Genomic DNA, 12,554 nt, shown 5'->3' with positions numbered 1-12,554 from the left:
AAAAACAGAATTCTACAAGTAATCCATAGTTATTACAACATTCGTACTATAACTCCCGCCCTTTTTGTGAATTCTGATTGGATGTCGACGATATCGTCACACTAATAAAATTAATTCGTAGCGATACTATAGTCATCTATTAATGTAGTAGAAATTAAATCTGAAATGAAATCATTCGAGCTGTGAAATTTTATCGAAGTTTGGTATATAAATACCAATATGGATGTTTACGAAAAATCATTAAATATACTTGATTGCGCTCCAACAGCGACAATAGAGGAGGTATGTATATAATACAGTAATTTTTAATATAAAAATTTTTATAAAGAATATTGTTTATTCATGTTGTCAGTTTACTTCAAATGAGTTAACCTATTCCAATATATGTTTTTATCTAAGTAGTAGAGAAGTGTTTAAACTGTTTTTATTTTGTATAATACTATAATAAAAAATTGATTAAATTTATTTATTTATCTTATTTTATAATTACAGGTAAAAAAAGCTTATCGTAAAAAAGCTTTATTATGCCATCCAGATAAACATCCTAATAATCCACACGCGACAGAATTATTCCATGAAATTTCAAAAGCATTAGAAATTTTAACAGACTTATCTGCAAGGGTAAGTAATTTTTATTGTGATATACTATTAACTTTTGTGAGAAGTATATGTTACTTTAATAATTATTAATTTTTAAAAATAGGATGCTTATGAAAAAGTACTTACTGCTAGATATCAATCTAAGCTCCGTACTAAAGAACTTAGTGCTAAACGAAAAAAGTTCAAAGAAGATTTAGAAGCAAGAGAAGAGGCATATAAAAATATATCAAATAACAAACGTTCTTTAACTGAAGAAGAAAAATTGCTGGTACATTTTAGTATAGAAAATCTGAAAAGATTTTGCTTGTGTAATATTATTAATACTTTATATTTAAAAATGTTTCAGGCTGAAATAGATCGATTGCAAAAAGAAGGTTCTAAACTATTAGAAGAGGAAATAACCCGTATGAGAAAAGAAATTTGGGAACTACATAATTTGCCTCAGAAACAGACTGATACAAATGCAAATTACAGAATAAAAATTAAATGGAAAGCAGCTGGTGATGATTCACAAAATGGAGGATACAATTATGACACATTATATCGTATTTTGTATAAGGTATATTTATTACTTTTTTACTTGGATTATAAAAAGACACATAAGAAAACTTCTAATTCATATTTTATGTAATATATAAAATTATATTTATTTAGCATGGTGACATTGTTGCACTTGTTTTATCAAGTGTAAAAAATGGCAGAGCTATGGTTGAATATAAAAATAAGGAATCTGCAGTAAGTATAACGTATTTAACATTAATTGACTGCTAAGAAATATTATATTAAATTAATTCATATAATCAATATATTATTAGCAAAGAGCAGTACGAATAGAATTTGGTTTTGCAAGGAATCCACTTACACTTGAAGGACTATGGGAGAAAGAACAAATATCAAATTTTCCAAGAGAAACTTTTTATAAGTCTCAAAATGTACCTAATGTAGAAAAGAAAATGTCAGATGAAGATTTTGCAACTTATGAAGCTTTTGTTTTAAATAATTTAAGAAAAGCAGAAGAAAAGAAAAGATTAGAAACATAAAGAATAAAGCATTTTTCTATACTGTCGAATAAAAAATTTATCATAAGATTTTGTTTTTATTTGAACATTTCAATAATTTTGATTAAAAAGATTAAATGTTTTTACAGAATTACAGATGTATATGTATATGTATATATATATATATATATATATATATATATATATAGAAAACTGTATAAGAGAAATGTATGTAATGTAAATTAAATATATTTTTTTTTAATAAATTAAATGTAACAAATATATAATCTATGAAAATCTATATATATCTTGTAACTTCTTAATTTGTGCAAAATTTTTCTTTAACTTTTTTGATGTTTGTTTTTTTGATTCGTCCTAATAAATCTTTTATTCTTGTGTAGCTATTCACATATATAAGTACAAAATTATTACAAATATGACTTATTGAAAATGAATAAAAAATATACGTTTTTATATGATTTAATATTTTTAATAATTACTGTGAAATCATGACTGGATTCTTTATCATGGTCTTGAATACAACAAAATTTCACACATTAAATTCTATAATTGTGTGTTGCGCTCAGAACTTTACACTATAGCAAAATTTTATATTGTAATTATCATATAGAAGTATTTAGATATATTATGAATATAATATATCTAAATACTATATAATGCTCTATAAGAGCATCATTCAAAGCTCAGAACTGTAACAACTGGTAAGTAATTTATTTAATAAAAATTATTCGAATAAAATTAATTAATATATTAATGAAATATTATCTCAGCGCTCTTAATAAATTAAAGAAAAAATTATTTACTTTATACAATTGAATATTGTCTAGAAACTTTTTTCAAGTTTGGTAATAAATAGTTATATTTTTAGGAAAGATATAAAAAAAAGTTTGATATAAGATTTGTAAAATTTAGGATTGGCCACACGAACTTTCTATAGCAATGATCTTAACGGTAAGTAGGAATTGAAGAACACAAATATTCTATGAATATTATACGCAGCATTGCCACAACGTCAATACTATAGTGATTTTATTTGCTGCGATGAGAAGTGAATTTCCTCCTCACATCGCAGAAATAGTATGTGATCCACATATATGTGACGAGTTTAATTATATATTATAATGAAATACTTAAGAAATATTCTGTAAATGTTAAGAGTAAATTTATCAATTATTATGGAATAAACACATTTTTCATTATATTATTTTTGTGTGAATACAAATTTATACATTCGATATTTTATAGATACTTCATTTACGTGATGAACTGTGATGTCAAATAACCTCGCAAACAAATTGGCCATCCGTATGAATCGTAAAAATAGAATTGCAACATACTGAATTTTTCGACCCTACTAACATTTTTGTGACTATTATTATGACGAACGAATCGAACAACGCAATTGATCGAAACCTTAATGTTACTATATGGAAAGTGTGATCGTTGGTTAAATCAAAATTTATCTAAAAATAAAAAAACCCACTCATAGAATTCATTTGGATTGCATTCACTATTCATTGAACTGACTAAAAAGTATTCTCTATTTTATCGAAAATTAATATCGCTTCACGTATGATACTTTCTTTTGTTTTTACAAATGCGTACATAACCTTAAAAGCTTATATTTTTAACTCATTTTATAAAAAAAGTTAAATATCAAGATTAATGGAATTTATCAGTTGAATAAAAGAATAAAAGATTAGAAATAAAAGATCCAAAGGTATCTTGCCATATTATGTTACATTATTACTAACAATTTAAAGACTTTGTGCAGGTTAAATAAAATATATAAGTATATGTAATTTATAATGAAGATATTGTAAATAATTGCATTAATTAATTTTCGTTTTGTGAGAATTTCTTTGTCAAAAACAACGCATATTCTAGGTAAGTCCAATATAATGGGTAATGATGAAATAAGAGTCTTAAAAATAATTCGTATTAAAAATTTCGAAATATTGTTAAAATACTGTAATTATCGATTGTTTTAACACCATTTACGTAAATTAAGCTACGTGAATTATATAATACGATATGTTCTGGGTGCCACATAAATTGATGAAACAAAATTTGGTCAATCAAATATTTGTTTCTGGCTTGCCAATTATTCAAACAATTAATTTGGATAAATAGAATTCACGAGGGTATATAGTTCACGATTGGACATATTAAAGACAAAGAGCATTATCTTTCACCAAAATAATATTAGATCTCGCTCATCTTTTTAGCAATTTGTAAAACATTTTTACAGATTTAACAGAATACCCGTTGTATTTTGTTTATATATTACACCAACCGATTATCATTTATTCCAATCTTTACAAAATTGGTTACTATTAAAGGAATACTTATTAAAGATATAAATACATACTAAAGGAACTTTTCGGTAGTAAAAGTGAACATATATAACTGTACGTATATAAGATTTGTATTTGAATTTCTTTGTAAAAAACGAAAAAACTTTTAGTTAATGCACCATTTACCATCAATTTCTATTAATTCCCTAACAATTCTTATTACTGTGACGAAAAAAATAATCATAAAACAAAATAATCCTAGTTTGAAACCAGAGTAATCTGACAATAAAGGGATTCCTAAAATTATTTTCAAATCGATGACCATGACAATACAAATGAAATTTAAGGTCTTACTCAATGAATTTTTAACCATTTCAAAGCCTTATATAACTACTGAAGTTTTGGAAGAAATTAAAAGTGAATACTATTATCAGATAGGATCTAAACGAAAAATAAGTGGTATAAAAGATCTCGAAGGATTAATTAAACTGTTAGAGAAATATACCATTATATCTTACGACAATATAAAGCCGTTGTATTTTATTAGTTCATATGTTAAACCCAATTTACTAATAAGATTAGAGAAATACGAAAGTGATTACAATCAAGCAATTTTATCAAAACATTTTTGTCAAAGTTATAACATGTATAAAAATAATAATGGTAAGTATTTGTATTTTTAACAGCTTTATTATATTTTATATTAACATGTTGACTGTCACGTTAGATTTCTATGATACTCTCAGGGGCCATAAGAGAATTTCTATTATTCTAAGCATATAATAAAAAAATAATTGAAATGTTAAAGCACTTCGATTACTGATGGTCACAATGGCCCTATTGAAAAAATAATTTTAACCAATATGGCAGTCAATATATTAATAAAATATTCAATTAATAAAATGTTATTCTTTTTTACAATTATATCCTTTTTAACAATACAATCTTTACTGGAAGATCAAGGTCAAGAAACATTCGATCAAATGAGATTACCAAATTCATTAAAAGAGTCCAGTTATAAATCAGTATTAAGTGAAACAGCAGAACAATTTTCAAAAGCTTCATATGATCAGGAATTAAAGTTGAAACAAATAGGTAATTATTTATATTTGATATAACTTCTTTAAACACGATTAATATAATAAATTATTATGAAATATTCTAAATTTATTTAAATATATTTTAAGTATTACTGAAGATCAATGAACAATTAGGACATTCATGGAAAAATATTTGCAGACTTTTGGGTCTTAAGGAATGTGAAATTAATGAAATAGAAAACAAAAATTTATCTATAAAAGAGCAGAGTTATCAGGTAATATATGCTTAGATATAATTTGATATAAAAAATATATTATTATATTTATTAATATCATTATATAATTATATATAAATTATATATTTTTATATTTACACAATTAAATATTTTTTAGGCTTTGCGTATTTGTATTTTGCAGAATAATTCTGATTGGAAAATAAATTTATTACATGCATTAGAAAAAGGCAGACGTAAAGATATCAGAGAGAATGTTGAAAAAATCTTATTGAATAACAAAATCTAAAATATTGTAAAATTGTGTTTAATATATAATATATGAAGTTACCATTTGTAATAAGGAGCAGGATTAAAGTGACTAAGAGATGCATATAGCAATATATATATATTTTTTAAATATACTTTATATAAGAAAGGCTTAAATATAGTCGTATGTCAAACAATTGTGTAAACATCACACATCTTTAATACATTTTAGAAGAATAAAGCAAGATGCTGCATTTTATTGACCATTACTACTCTAATTAACAAATGTTGTATTTAATAAACTATTCAATATGCATATATAGGAAAGAGAAACAAAAGAATCCACAATATCTTTTGAAATAGTAATAGAAATGAGCTTTATTTCATGCAATAGGAAATTATGTATTTAAGTGACAAATGTGTGAAATGGTAAATACATAACATATATATGTCAAAAGTAGAAAAATACAGCAGCCTGCGCGTATCTTTCGTAAACTACCTCTAAGTTATGTATTATACATTAATGTACGTTTTTATATTAACGTGATATTAATCTGTTTTATTTAATATCCATTTATTAACTTTCGCTTATTCGCAATTCGCTTAATCGCTTTTTGGGGGAAACGAAGTTACGATTTAAACAAAAAAAAAATATATATATATATATATTTTCCCAGCTTTAAACAAACGAATCAATGGATTATATATTGATATTCTTATCAATATCAATGAAAATTTGTCCATCAGTCGTTTGATACCTGTTATTCAATGACCTATGTAACAATGAAATTTTTATGAAACCAAGAATTCTTGCTGTACTTAGACCGTGTAAGTATTTTTTGTTTGACTTCCTTTCTTGATCATAGTATCTTGATGTACTTGGTATCCTATAGTTATTTTGGGTGTAATCCTTAATCTTTCTTTTAATTTACGTCTAAAATGAGAGATAATATCGATGTAATGCTAATCAAAAATAATTATAGGTAACCTATTTTCAAAGAGCTCACCCTATTTCCATAACGCTATCTTCACTATTGGCATTAGCTGTCCATATACCAATTTTATCTCCTTTTATCCTTACATTTACAACAGCGCCACATACATCATCTGAATATTCATTAAATGCTTCTCCGATCATGCACAGAAGAATTTCTAACCAAAAATGATCTAAATCCATAGCTCTTTGCTTCTTATCTAAATTTATTAGCCACCTTCCACCTAATTTGTTTGCATCATCTTCCCACATAGGTCGGATTCCTTGTTTGAACATACTATAATCACAACCTTGTCTTAACTCAGATGCTGGTTTTATGTGATTGTACAAACTGTTAGAAAAGATAATTTTATCGTTACTACAATATCGGATAATTTTTGACAATGTTTTTCCAAAGCATATAATAATATTTACCTCCAAAAATCTTCTGCTGTATCAAAACTAGTTATCTCACGTTGACTCTCTTCCCATGTTTTACTTTTATCTGGTTCGTAATACCAAAGTGTCCAGGTATGTTGTAAAGGATGCTTGATCAAAACTTCTGGTGGAAATTCATCAAAATTTATTATCCCTTGCTCCTTCCGTTCGATCTCCTATAAACGAAATTGTAATAAATATTTTTATAACATGTCACGGATTCGAACTTTTCACAGAACTTATTATTCTAGAGAGTCTTTTTGTGAAAGACGAAGAGAAATCGCTGAAATTTAAATCGTTTAACCTAGAAAATGTTATTCCTATTATCCTCGTACCACGCATGTAGGCGTTCACGTAACGTCGAGCACCTTTTGGCATATAAACACTCTATCGAAAGAAAGATGTTCGCGTTAAGTAAATATCATTATTATGTCGTTAATAAAAAAACGTAATAGAGAAAGGGAAAAAAAAAGAATAATTTTGATTTTTAAAGCTGAATAAACAGTTTGGGTAATACATCAGAGAAACAGATGTAGGCGCACACGATGAAAGAGGGGTAGGAAATGAACCTATGAAGCGACCATGCTGCTACTTCAAAACTGGACTATTGCTCCGAAATTATTTGAAAAATATATCATTTTCGGATAGTCTACCGTTTTGGCACTTTTATTTATGTCACGATACGGCTATTTTTTCTGTAAATACCTTGATTTCTTCCGTATTGCTTGTAGCCATGTTACATCAAAGCACACACGAACAAGACGATCGCTCACCGAACTGACAACGAGGGCATCTATCGGCAAAACTTTCACATCGAGCTACCCTTTTCACAAGAAAAGAAAGAAATAGTAAAAAGAAGAAAGAAGAGAATAGAAGGATCTTACCCTGACCGGGTAAACGATACAGACCGTTATGATTAATAATGATCGTACAAATTTGAAGAAAGTTAATTTTGCGTTCACTGACGATGAAAGAATCTCGAAAAAGAAAAGATTAGTACTTTCTCCTTTCTTCTTGACCTTCTTTCACTACGGTAAACGAAAATTAAAGGAATACTGTTCTCAACGCAGCAAAAAATTTTCCTTGATAGTAAACATTTTTTTTATCGAAGTAATAACGTCCACGACCTTCCTTTTTTTCTACGTATTTACTGTTTTGTTTTTGATAAACACGTAGGAAATTGTTTTATGTGCGATAAAAAAAAAAAAAGTCCGTTTGAACGGAGTTTGTCCAGGTCAATTTACGAGAGAAGTAATCGATATTGTTATGTTATGCAAAAATAGATTTATATTTGGCTATTTTCAAGCACTTAATTGTACTGTTTTTTTATACATTATCTCTTATAGTATCAAATCATAAATTCTATATTGAATTTACTGATTGTTAACATTCTCATTAGATTTATGATATAATTCATCGCAGCAATCTCTTAAGTTCTAAGCTTAAATATATAAGTAACTCCATGAATATCATTATTTTGTAAAATTTTATAAAGAAAACAAAAAATAAATAATGATTGTCTCATTTACATTAACAAAAAGAATTCAATTTTTTTTTAACTTATAGCAGAATTACAAAACTATACTTATCAATTTATTATAATTAACAATAATCTTATTTAGATTTGACACCACGCATTGACAGTGTTATTTAGATTTCGTCTATGTTCATAGTGATTTCCAGTTATTTCCAACATATTTAATATTTTATAATATTGCAATGTTTTCAATAATATAGCTGAACATTTAGAAATAGCAAGAAAATATATTTTGATAATTTAGAAATTTACTCTTTTAGACATTGATTATTATAAAGAATGTATTATGCATTCTAATGGTCATAAATTTCTAGTATAATCAGTATTTAAAGTTTTCAAATCTCTTTGTTTTAATTTAATGTATTTACCTTTTATGGTTATACTTGGGTCTACTAAAATGGAATTTGTAAATTCTTGTTCTTTCTCTGATAAATAAACGTTGGTTTTAATCAGTGTTGCAACAGTTGGAATAGATGTCATTTCTGGTAGTATTTGTTTTGATTCTTTTCTTGGCATATTTGTTATTTCTATCTGTGAATTTTCCAACATTTTAGAACATTTTATACGATCAATATCCATAGAAATATCTTTCATAAAAGATTTCATTTCTTCAGTTGAAACATCAGGAGAATCTTCAACTTTTAGTACATTTATGTTAGTAACTTCTCGTTTCTCTCTATTATGATTTTCTAAAATATCTCTTCGCATTACTTGGACATCATTGTCGTTTTTGTTTGTCAACTGTCCAGATTTATTAACATTAATTTGATTTTTAAATTGTAATGTAATAGGCACGATATTCTGATTTTGCATTATTGTCTCATCAGATTTATTAATTTCATTGATGATACTTTCTTGTTTACCCTGTGAAGTTCGTATATCTTTTTTCTTAAGCAAATTATCCTTTGATGTAGATTTTATTAAAATTCCTTTAGTTAAAGCAGTTAGAATAGTTCCTTTCGATTTATTTGAAATATTATCAAATGTTACATTAATTTTCTCTTGATAATTTGATATTGAATATGTTTGGCCTATATCTTTATCTTCTTTCAGTTTCATTTTCTGCGTGTTTTGAATATTGTTATTATCCTTTACATCAGTGAATTGTTCAGAATCATTTTTATCCTGCGCAATTTCTATATTTATGTTTCGAATATTTGGTACTTTTAGAACATTTTTACTGACGTTCATCCTAGTTATATCTCTTTTTTGAGTTTTATTTTTATCAGGACTTTTACTTATTATGCTTTGTTTATTAATATTTTCAACTTCTTTCAAATTAGATTTTTGTATAATATTTATTTCATTGTTGTCCTTACTATCATTTTGTATGAACTCTTCTATACTTTTTCCTGTTCTCTCTTTTTCTTTTTCAAATTCACGCTTTTGTTCTTTAGTATCTTTCAAAAGTTTTGTCTCTTCTTGTAACATTTGCAATCTTCCCAATGCATGCTTTTCCAAAGTTTTTCTAAGTTTTTCATGTCTTTCTACCGTTATCATATTAGCAATTTTTCTTTCTGCAGCTATTTCTGAATCTTCTTTTTTTATTGCATCTGAATTTATGAGATTGTCATTCTTTTGCATTTCATTAATTTCTTCTTTAGATTTGATTATTTTAATATTTTCACTAGCCTTTAACGTTATAGAGTTCACATGTCCTATCATTTTATTATTATTTATAACAGAATTAGGCTCTTTGTTTAAGTTGTTATTCATTGTTTTGATCTTCTCAACAATTTTTTTAATTTCTGGAGCAAAACTAGCTGCTATATTTTCAACAGAATTTTGTTTTTCTATCATTGGCTTCTCTGTAACAATGACACGTTCAACTGGAACTGGAGGTTCTTGACGAATATCATCAAGATGTTTATTTTCATTCATCATTTGAACTTCTGGTAATGCATCTATTTTTTCTATAATTAAAAAACAAAGTTTAAATTATTATATATCTAATATGGTTACTTTATACATTTACAATACCTTTCACATTTGGTAGAATTTCAGGATTATTAGAAACATCAGGTATCATATGAATATTTTCCTTATTTAAATTTAATGGTAAATTATCTATTTGACTAAGCGATTTAGCAGTAGTTATTAAAACTCTGGTATTAGAAGATTCTTCCATTGCGTATAAATTGGCATATGTACCAAGAATCATTATCCAAATACCAACAAATATAATGATCTTGAATGACAAATAATTCATAATTACAATAATATTTATGATAAAGATACTTTCAATATGCTTGTGTTATAATTTGTACCTGTGCTAATAATCTTTCATTTGTATGTTTGCTGCTTATGGATATGAAAAATGCTGCAGGAAACATTAGGCATATCATTACACCAATTGTGGATCCAACTAAACCAAGTACATACTCAATATTTGGTATCAATATACCAATAATTGCAGAAAAAAATACTATTGCAATTGTAAGACATCTAAATCTTACTTCTGGCATATAATTTATAGACGGTTCATGAGTATATACCTAAAAGTTTTAATAATAATACCTATATTCGCTAAATTCATATTTCATTCATTGTATCATATACATACCCGACGAAATAAGAGAGAATTCAGACTTGCACGGCAAGGAAAAATGACTAGTGGAAAACTAAAAGCTACAGAGAAAAAAAATCCCATCTTTATCATTTCTGACGATAAACTAGGTTCAAAGCTCATCAATATGTTTCCTGTGTACCAAAAAATTTTTTTTATTATAATTAATTTACATTCTTGTCATTAATCTTTATACATTAAAAGTATACCTGTGAATGATTGTGTACAGAATGCAATGTAACCAAAGAAACCAACACACAAATATACAAGAGTACAAATATTTAATGCACCACGTACGACTTCATTCATCTTTTCAAGAGATACATTTGGAATTGTTTCATATATTTCAAATAACTGTGTTTGGCAAAAAAGAGCCATAGAAAAAATTGGCAAACATTGAAGGATACCACCAGGTCTCCAATAATATACGCTACTGGTCCAATCTCTTGCAAAAATGTGTTGTGTTGATTCAGCGATTACCTGTCAATAAATATAAGAAGTATATTAAATCTTGTAACAAAGTAAACAAACTCAATAATATATAGTACATTTATAGTATTTAGTATTCTTACCTTCAAAATAAGACAAACATAAAAAACAATGGTAGCAGTACAAATACTCGATAAACTGTCAATATTTCGAAGTAGACCCAATGGTAATATTATAAAAGTACTTGTTATTATAAGTAGACTAGTTCTTATATCTTCAGGTCTTTTATCTATTATTTTCCCAACAATTTGTGGTCCCAAGTCACCAACAACAACGAAAAATGCAATGCATGTACCCACAAGGAATCCGATTATAAAAAGTTCTACTAAAAACTTTCCCATATGGCCAAATGCATGAAAAGCAAGGAGTTCAAAATTACGTCGTCTTGACATTACTGCTGATTTTATAAGAAAATGACAAGCAAGACGAGATAGAAGATTCGATAATAAAAGAACTAAAGCAGCCAAAATAATGCCACATTGTTTGAAACAAAACGGCATTGCAAGAACACTTACACCAATGATGCTATTAGCAAGTGTCATAACGTGAGATAAATGGGCCATCATTTTGAATAATAATAAATATATGTTGTAGAATTATTCTAAAATCTCTAAGCATTTATTCTCTGAAGATAATTATTTCTTTTATAAATATTCTTCTGTATTATGATTTTGAAATCTTGTACAAGTTTTGTAATAATTTTAATACTTCTTTTTTTGCTATTTTTGTAAATATTCTATTTCCATATTAAATAATCGTCCTTTATTATTATTATTATTTTTTGTATATCTTCTGCTCTTACATATAATTATTCACCAAAAATAAAATTGTTGTTTTAACGATGAGGTTAGAAATATGGAACTTGAGCCGTATTATATTATGGACTATTGGATAAGAAAGACTGGTTATAGAAACTTTTATCATGCTAAAAGAAATAAAATTATACGTACAAAATGTACGTCACGTTTTTGATAAAGATCATCCTTTACCGTGCATACTTTATGAAACGACGAAGACGTTCGTTGATGTTTCAATACTGTCACCATTTTGATAAACAAACAGGTTTACGCGTATACATTCAGAGTGATCTTGAACCAGAAATCATAAGATTCA

General features: G+C 26.6%; 4 protein-coding genes across 16 annotated transcripts; 2 read left to right on the top strand and 2 right to left on the bottom strand.

Annotated features, from left to right (window-relative positions):
• The first annotated feature begins 137 nt into the window (after positions 1-137).
• LOC127069558 (dnaJ homolog subfamily C member 17) lies at positions 138-1,686 on the top strand. The gene is made up of 6 exons (XM_051006698.1): positions 138-282; positions 493-621; positions 704-868; positions 947-1,159; positions 1,255-1,335; positions 1,416-1,686. The coding sequence occupies exons 1-6, from the start codon at positions 220-222 to the stop codon at positions 1,638-1,640; spliced, it is 876 nt and encodes a 291-aa protein (XP_050862655.1). The 5' UTR covers positions 138-219; the 3' UTR covers positions 1,641-1,686.
• An 810-nt stretch (positions 1,687-2,496) lies between these two features.
• LOC127069559 (uncharacterized) lies at positions 2,497-5,692 on the top strand. Of its 8 annotated transcripts, none has more exons than XM_051006704.1 (6): positions 2,638-2,776; positions 2,865-4,030; positions 4,179-4,579; positions 4,874-5,011; positions 5,104-5,231; positions 5,350-5,692. In XM_051006704.1, exons 3-6 carry the CDS (start codon positions 4,234-4,236, stop codon positions 5,476-5,478), a joined length of 741 nt encoding a protein of 246 aa, XP_050862661.1. In that variant the 5' UTR covers positions 2,638-2,776; positions 2,865-4,030; positions 4,179-4,233; the 3' UTR covers positions 5,479-5,692. The 8 variants fall into 8 exon arrangements, with proteins under 8 accessions (XP_050862659.1, XP_050862658.1, XP_050862664.1 ...); XM_051006705.1 differs by having other exon boundaries at positions 2,639-2,776; positions 2,865-3,339; positions 3,871-4,579; XM_051006703.1 differs by having other exon boundaries at positions 2,639-2,776; positions 2,865-3,506; positions 3,871-4,579.
• Positions 5,559-7,978, bottom strand: LOC127069560 (eukaryotic translation initiation factor 4E-1A-like). 2 transcript variants are annotated; one of them, XM_051006709.1, is made up of 5 exons: positions 7,758-7,978; positions 7,555-7,667; positions 6,847-7,025; positions 6,446-6,763; positions 5,559-6,372 (listed from the first exon to the last, which is right to left on the bottom strand). In XM_051006709.1, the coding sequence occupies exons 2-5, from the start codon at positions 7,582-7,584 to the stop codon at positions 6,258-6,260; spliced, it is 642 nt and encodes a 213-aa protein (XP_050862666.1). In that variant the 5' UTR covers positions 7,585-7,667; positions 7,758-7,978; the 3' UTR covers positions 5,559-6,257. The 2 variants fall into 2 exon arrangements, with proteins under 2 accessions (XP_050862666.1, XP_050862665.1); XM_051006708.1 differs by having other exon boundaries at positions 7,555-7,978.
• Positions 7,979-8,110: 132 nt separating this feature from the next.
• LOC127069556 (putative sodium-coupled neutral amino acid transporter 10) lies at positions 8,111-12,512 on the bottom strand. Of its 5 annotated transcripts, none has more exons than XM_051006696.1 (7): positions 12,392-12,512; positions 11,525-11,670; positions 11,162-11,432; positions 10,950-11,086; positions 10,654-10,881; positions 10,367-10,574; positions 8,111-10,299 (listed from the first exon to the last, which is right to left on the bottom strand). In XM_051006696.1, exons 3-7 carry the CDS (start codon positions 11,328-11,330, stop codon positions 8,687-8,689), a joined length of 2,355 nt encoding a protein of 784 aa, XP_050862653.1. In that variant the 5' UTR covers positions 11,331-11,432; positions 11,525-11,670; positions 12,392-12,512; the 3' UTR covers positions 8,111-8,686. The 5 variants fall into 5 exon arrangements, with proteins under 5 accessions (XP_050862653.1, XP_050862649.1, XP_050862652.1 ...); XM_051006692.1 differs by having other exon boundaries at positions 11,525-12,325; positions 12,392-12,489; XM_051006695.1 differs by having other exon boundaries at positions 11,957-12,485.
• Between the last annotated feature and the right edge of the window lie 42 nt (positions 12,513-12,554).

The sequence above is a fragment of the Vespula vulgaris genome, chromosome 15, assembly GCF_905475345.1.
Source record: "Vespula vulgaris chromosome 15, iyVesVulg1.1, whole genome shotgun sequence".
Taxonomy (NCBI): domain Eukaryota; kingdom Metazoa; phylum Arthropoda; class Insecta; order Hymenoptera; family Vespidae; genus Vespula; species Vespula vulgaris.
This window is presented reverse-complemented; position numbering and strand designations above follow the sequence as displayed.

What these genes read in the sequence shown, in the direction of transcription:
- LOC127069558 (XM_051006698.1), top strand. Translation starts at nt 220, where the DNA reads ATGGATGTTTACGAAAAATCATTAAATATACTTGATTGCGCTCCAACA. An exon ending in CAACAGCGACAATAGAGGAG is followed by an intron (nt 283 to 492) that starts GTATGTATATAA and finishes TTATAATTACAG; the next exon opens with GTAAAAAAAGCTTATCGTAA. An exon ending in TAACAGACTTATCTGCAAGG is followed by an intron (nt 622 to 703) that starts GTAAGTAATTTT and finishes TTTTAAAAATAG; the next exon opens with GATGCTTATGAAAAAGTACT.
- LOC127069559 (XM_051006702.1), top strand. Translation starts at nt 4,234, where the DNA reads ATGACCATGACAATACAAATGAAATTTAAGGTCTTACTCAATGAATTT. An exon ending in CATGTATAAAAATAATAATG is followed by an intron (nt 4,580 to 4,873) that starts GTAAGTATTTGT and finishes CTTTACTGGAAG; the next exon opens with ATCAAGGTCAAGAAACATTC. An exon ending in ATTAAAGTTGAAACAAATAG is followed by an intron (nt 5,012 to 5,103) that starts GTAATTATTTAT and finishes ATATATTTTAAG; the next exon opens with TATTACTGAAGATCAATGAA.
- LOC127069560 (XM_051006708.1), bottom strand. Translation starts at nt 7,584, where the DNA reads ATGGCTACAAGCAATACGGAAGAAATCAAG. An exon ending in GCAATACGGAAGAAATCAAG is followed by an intron (nt 7,026 to 7,554) that starts GTATTTACAGAA and finishes TTTCGTTTATAG; the next exon opens with GAGATCGAACGGAAGGAGCA. An exon ending in ACAGCAGAAGATTTTTGGAG is followed by an intron (nt 6,764 to 6,846) that starts GTAAATATTATT and finishes CTTTTCTAACAG; the next exon opens with TTTGTACAATCACATAAAAC.
- LOC127069556 (XM_051006692.1), bottom strand. Translation starts at nt 12,007, where the DNA reads ATGATGGCCCATTTATCTCACGTTATGACACTTGCTAATAGCATCATT. An exon ending in ATTCTCTCTTATTTCGTCGG is followed by an intron (nt 10,882 to 10,949) that starts GTATGTATATGA and finishes TAAAACTTTTAG; the next exon opens with GTATATACTCATGAACCGTC. An exon ending in AATTCTACCAAATGTGAAAG is followed by an intron (nt 10,300 to 10,366) that starts GTATTGTAAATG and finishes TTTTAATTATAG; the next exon opens with AAAAAATAGATGCATTACCA.